At 39.6% G+C, this 6,147-nt stretch overlaps 2 protein-coding genes across 3 annotated transcripts in view; both read right to left on the bottom strand.

Moving 5' to 3' along the window:
- Positions 1-569, bottom strand: part of LOC111657752 (immunoglobulin lambda-1 light chain-like) — a 1,534-nt gene extending 965 nt beyond the window's left edge. Inside the window, exons 1-2 of the mRNA XM_023410047.2 lie at positions 486-569; positions 60-393 (exon numbers count right to left, since the gene is read on the bottom strand). Coding sequence (XP_023265815.1) covers positions 60-393; positions 486-525 — 374 coding nt within the window. The 5' untranslated portion in view covers positions 526-569. The remainder of the gene's footprint in view (positions 1-59; positions 394-485) is intronic.
- Positions 570-1,305: 736 nt separating this feature from the next.
- LOC111657778 (immunoglobulin lambda-1 light chain-like) overlaps positions 1,306-6,147 on the bottom strand; it is a 5,747-nt gene continuing 905 nt past the window's right edge. Inside the window, exons 1-4 of one of the 2 annotated variants that reach the window (XM_087175083.1) lie at positions 4,861-4,949; positions 4,448-4,773; positions 2,608-2,641; positions 1,306-1,837 (exon numbers count right to left, since the gene is read on the bottom strand). In XM_087175083.1, coding sequence (XP_087031209.1) covers positions 1,512-1,837; positions 2,608-2,641; positions 4,448-4,773; positions 4,861-4,900 — 726 coding nt within the window. In that variant the 5' untranslated portion in view covers positions 4,901-4,949 and the 3' untranslated portion in view covers positions 1,306-1,511. Of the gene's footprint in view, positions 1,838-2,607; positions 2,642-4,447; positions 4,774-4,860; positions 4,950-5,799; positions 6,126-6,147 lie in introns of those variants that run through there. The other variant, XM_023410089.2, reaches the window with a different exon arrangement.

The raw sequence follows: 6,147 nt of genomic DNA, 5'->3' as shown, positions 1-6,147 counted from the left end.
GTGAGAGTCTCAAAAAGCAGAAGTGTTCAGTGAGAGGTTTTTGTCACAGTGTAAATCACTGTGATACGTGCTCATTAACAGAGCTGTCCCATGTGTTACAGTAATAGACTGCTGAGTCTCCCTCTTCCACATTGTTGATGATCAAACGATAATCTGATGTTGACTGATGATTAGATGTGAACTTGGGAGAGGAGAAACCAGAGCCATAGGTTGGAGCACTGTTTGGATGGTAAAAATATAATACAAACTGAGGAACTCCTCCTGGAGTCTGTTTGTACCAGCGAGCAGCACTGTTAGTAACAGTCCCCAGGTTACAGTCCATGGTGGCTGTCTCTCCTTTCCTGAGCGTCACAACAGGAGGCTTCTGTGTCACCACCGTCACACCACTCACACCTGGAAACAACAAGACGACATGGAGTCAAGAGAAACACACAGACTGATGAATCCAACATGAGGTCAGAGCTGCAGTAAGTCAGCCTCCTTACATGTTAGAGCAGTGATGAGAGTGCAGAGGGTCCCCAGCATGTTGTCAGTGTGTGGTGAGAATGGCCTTGTAACTTGGAGAGTGAGCTTACTGCTGACAGATGAGAGGGTTTGGAGGATGAGGAGAGGAGGTGCTGGAGGAGCAATTTAATACCACACTGAAACTGAGAGTGACAGGAGGAGGAGCTGCGGTTAAATCTACATGGTTTGTCATGTTTGTTGGTCTTTAATCCTCTTTGGAGGGAAACGGTCTTTAACTCATTCATTGTTGTCAGTGTAGGTGAACTCTTTAATTTACATTCATGCTTCATTTGAATAATTTAATTGACAATATTTCCATGAGTCAACAAGAATCTCCAGTTTCAGGATATAAGCTTTGACTCTTCACACATGAACATAATTTACACACATCAGAGTTAAACCTCTTCATCTACATGAAGCTGTGAATCAGGAGAGGAGGCTTGCAGGTGCATCCTGGGAAGGAAGAGGGGGAGGAGTAGAGATGTGATGCTTCACTGATGGAGGATGAAAACTCAGTTTCAGTTGCTGCTCATTATATCTGATTGTTCTAACGTCTCAACTGTTGCAGACAAAAAGCTTGTTGTGTGTTATGTGATGTTTTCATTGAAAAGGTGAATGTATTTATCAAGTAACATTCTTATCAAGTAAGAATAAAGTAGCAACAGTTTATTCCCTGTGTCTTCTGGATCTGTAATATCTGACATCAATATCAGAGGAAAATTAAATTCTAGTGAATTTTATTACAGGTCAAATATTTCTGTTGTAAGTGAGAATTTCATTAATACAAATACATACAAATAGTTTATTTTGATGGCAGAATTTTTATTTAATTGAATGAATGATAAAAAATGCAGAAGATGCAAAGCTGATACAACACCTCCACCTAACTGTCACAACAGTTATTACGAGCATGCGGACACATCTTTTCTAACATGTAAAAACCTTGTAATGAGCAAACAGCACAAACGGTAAAGAAGCAGGTTGTAAACGCTCATTCTGCTCCTCTGCTATTGTTCAGTGGGACAGGCTGACTTGCTGATGTCTTTCTCTGAAGTCTGGGAGCCCAAAGACACTTTACATGTGTAAAGCTTCTCCATGTTCCAGTCTGACGTCTGGATGTCCAGATAGCTGCTGATTTGGAAAGTGTGGTCTGGTTGGTGAACAGCGGTGCTGGTAGAGATCCCACTGCTCAACTGACTCCCACCAACCAACCAGGTCACTTCTGCAAAAGGCACAGACTGACTGGACAGACAGAGCAGAGTGGCTTTGTTGGACTGGAGCTCAGCACTGGACGGAGGGAAGACTGTCAGGACAGGAGGAGAGAGACCGGAGCCTGAAAATACATGGACCACATTAATCACATGAGTAGGAATCACATTATTAATACACAGCATGACAGTAAGAGTGAAATGATTTTAGTTAACAATTTAATAATCAGACGAAAGTAAAGGATTTCAATGTAGCAAAAACATGTAGAAATCTTCACTTAAAATGTACGCACATTTTATCATTTAGCTATTCATTTAGAATATGATGATTAAGAATGTAATATGTTTATGCTGGAAGCATTCATTAAGTCACTGTCTGTTTTTGACAAAATGACAATGGATTCTATTTTAGTCACAGTGAGAAATTACATCATATCAAGACTCACTCACAACGACCGGAGAAAGAAACATTTCAATCTGACAATTTATAATTTGGATCAAATCTAAAGCACCTTTTAATGAAACAACACAGATACAGTGATGTAGTGCTGATAAAGGAATGTAAAGATTATCTAACACAGCTTCAATTTGTCTCAAGATGTGAAAATGAACAAGTACAATCTTGTAAATGTTGTTCATCTGTTAAAAATGACTCAACCATCAACAAACTGTGGAGACTTTGTAGGAAACATCTTAAATACTGTCATTATTTTTCTGTCAAAGACACAGTCTGGTATCAAATCCAAGCTGATGTTCAAAAACATCTGTTATTCACTGAACAATGTTCAGATAAAGATTTTAAAAAGGAAGTAACATATAAATGTCAAACTTTCTATGAGTTTGAGACAGAAACAGTGAATCAGTCTTGTTTAATGATCAGTTGAAAAGTACTTACCTGCCACAATCAGCTTGGTGCCTTGTCCGAATACCACAGTGATTCAGTTTGTACACATGGCTGTACAAAAACCTCCTGACTCTCACTGATGAGGGGAGTGGAACTGAAACATGCTGTTGAGACCAACTTTCACTGTCAACATCTCATTCCCTTCATCAGTCTGTTTATTTTACAAAACACTGCTGCACTTGAGGATTTAACTCTGAATCTTCTGTTGCATCAGTTTCTTCTCATGGAAAGGTTGAAACTTCTGATATCACGGTTGAATTCAGAAGAATGATGGTGAAGGTGTTCTTCTCCATCAGAGCATCATTCGTTCATGATTATCAGCTGCAGGGCTGCTAGAACATTCACTGTGTTTAACCTCGTGTATTTCAGCTGATCATCTTCAGTTTTCCATGTTAAAGTAATTAATAGTAAATGGTACAAATGTAAAAATGACACAAATATGCTTCACCCTGGTAGATTTTTAGACACGTGCTGTAATGGTCTCCTCAGGTTTACTATCATATCATTGTTATAAACAAATGAAAGTGTAAAAAAGACATTTGTCCTTTTGTTTTTTGCAATTTCATTAAATGTTCCTGTGTGTAACGGAGATGTTTTTAGGACCATGGGGAAGATTATTTAGGGGACAACGGAAGTGGCGCTCTCTCTCTCTCTCTCCCTCTCTCTCTCTCTCCTACCTGTCCGTGGCCTGGAAGTGCAGCGTGGTGCAGACAACAGCATGAGGGACGCCAAACATTTAGTTTTGCGGTAGGCAAACATTGTTGTAAGATCATACGCCATCAGTCACTTCAGTTGGACTGTAAAAGAAAATACTCAAGTAATCAATGTGGTTTCTATTTCTATCATAGCTCCCAGTCATCTGATCGATCCGCCTGTTAGACATAAGGTGCACACCTGAAGTGGAGGGTGTGATTGTAAGTCACGGTTACACAGTTTGATAAATATCAGAATATCTGTTGGTCAAACAAGGTGTTCAGTGTGTTTTCCTTGTTTTCTCTTTAGTATTGGTGGTCGTGATATTAAGCACGCTGCGGCTCTGGACACTAAAATGAGTTAAAGGTAGGCCTACAGCTTATTGAGTTGATAATTGAATGAAAACATTGTTCCTAAAATGTGTCTGGCCACAGCTTAATATTATATTTATTTTTACTAGGACTTTCTGAGAGTGTAACATTGACTGTCACTGTTGTTTAATCCCATTCCAGTCATGGGTCTTTTACTGTGCCAGGTAATATTCCTGTACAGGAGTACTGGTTGGTTTCTGGGGCTGATGTGTGCAAATGTAATGAAGCTGGCATCTATACTGAGCTGTGCTGACCTGTGTGCATGGTGCATGATGGGAACTTGTAGGCAACAGAGGTGCAACGACAGATCTAATGTCCCACAGGTTACTCCAGCCATGGTGGTCAGGAACTGAAACTGGTCTTTGTAGTAAAAAAGCGAGTGGTGTACATTGAATAAATGAAATGGTTGTTCTGCATTGTGAAGTATGAAAACACAGTTATTCTCAGACCTTTGAGTGGCAGCTGTTGCTTCTGAATGCAATATTAGCATCTTCTTTAAAATTCATGTAAGATGCTTCATCAGAGACGTGAAGCAATGACGGGAAGTTTACAGAACATAAAGACGTCAAGAGGGATAAGAAATATGTGTGACAAGATACAAAGAAATCAGTCAGATGAGAACAGATTAAAGACAGACATTTTTAAAGTTACATATGAAGAGAGAGAAAGAATTTGTTGATGGATTCATTGTCAGTGAAGAAAAGAGCCTCAAAAAGCAGAAGTGTTTAGTGAGGAGGTTTTTGTCACAGCGTGAATCACTTTGATACATTCTCCTTAGCAGATTTGTCCCATGTTTGACAGAAATACTGAGCAGAGTCTCCTGCCTCTGATCGCTTAATGATGAACTGGTAATCTATGTCTGATGAGGACTTAGAGTTGAATCTGTCTGAGGAGAATCCTGTTCCAAAGGTGGGTGAACTCTCAGAATGGTAAAATCTCAGTATGTACTGAGGAGCTGCACCAGGAACCTGTTTATACCAACTGACATAATATCCATCATCTTTCTGAATGTTGCAGTTGAGAACAACCTCTTGTCCTGTAGAAACTGTGTGGACAGCAGGCGTCTGGGTCAGCACTATCACTGCATCAATATCTGTCAACACACACACAGAGAAACACATGAGTGAAAAGTTTGTGTTTGAAAATATGGACTATAAAAGGAAAGAGAAGAATATCTTACATGTTAGAGCAGTGATGAGAGTGCAGAGCGTCCCCAGCATGTTGTCAGTGTGTGGTGTAAACGTCCCTTACTGTCCAGCTGAGAGGTGAGCAGGGTTGGAGTGTGAGGAGAAGAGAGACTGAAGCTTATAAAGACAATGAGGAGAGGAGAAGTGGAGGAGGAGGAGTTTCTACATTAATTGCACACAAATCCTCTTCATTCATAAATAAAATATGTAGTTTTACATCTGTATCTGTGAATCATTTAATTCCATTACTTCATGATTTATATCATCATATTCCACTTATTTCTGAATAATTATTCACTACATAGGTGGTAATTTCATTAAGATTCTGTATTCATGTTTGAATAATGAAACAGGCAAGTTCCAATATTGTCTTGATATTGTGCACAGACAGGGTGGAGAGTGAAATGATGCTCTCTAAAGAAAAGGGAGTTAGTGATGTTGCCTGGTGGTCTAATGGTTAAGGGGATTACCACACAACTACAACATGAATATTTTAGTTCTTGGACCTTTTTTAAAGTCATACTTGTCTCTCTATCTCTACCCTCGGTGCCTGTCTCTCTCTCCACATCGTCAACCTGATTCTTTAAATATCTGACATCTCTATACTGATGTATATGTTGCTGTAACAGAGCAAGACTTACATTTTCATGGTTTTAAGTTAATTGTGTTATATTTTTAAATATTTTTTGTTAAATTGATAAAGCAAACATAACAACCCACAAGATAGGTGTAGGGTTTCATGAGGGAATCCTTTAAAATTGTGAATCAATGTATTCATTCATTTTATTGAAAAATATTTGTGTATACTGTATGTGCAGGAGTTACAGGACATATGGGCTGAAAGCTTCAGTCATAGTAACAATATGTGAGAGTCTCAAAAAGCAGAAGTGTTCAGTGAGAGGTTTTTGTCACAGTGTAAATCACTGTGATACGTGCTCCTTAGCAGAGTCGTCCCATGTTTGACAGTAATAGACTGCTGAGTCTCCCTCCTCCACATTGTTGATGATCAAACGATAATCTGATGTTGACTGATGATTAGATGTGAACTTGGGAGAGGAGAAACCAGAGCCATAGGTTGGAGCACTGTTTGTATGATAAAACCTCAGTATATACTGAGGAACTCCTCCTGGAGTCTGTTTGTACCAGCGAGCAGCACTGTCAGTAACAGTCCCCAGGTTACAGTCCATGGTGGCTGTCTCTCCTTTCCTCAGCGTCACAACAGGAGGCTTCTGTGTCACCACCGTCACACCACTCACACCTGGAAACAACAAGACGACATG

This window comes from Seriola lalandi, unplaced genomic scaffold (assembly GCF_002814215.2).
Source record: "Seriola lalandi dorsalis isolate HSWRI2012SDOR001 ecotype SW California unplaced genomic scaffold, Sedor1 jcf7180002054412, whole genome shotgun sequence".
Classification (NCBI taxonomy): Eukaryota; Metazoa; Chordata; class Actinopteri; order Carangiformes; family Carangidae; genus Seriola; species Seriola lalandi.
The sequence above is the reverse complement of the archived record's forward strand: the minus strand, read 5'-3'. Positions and strand labels throughout refer to the sequence as shown.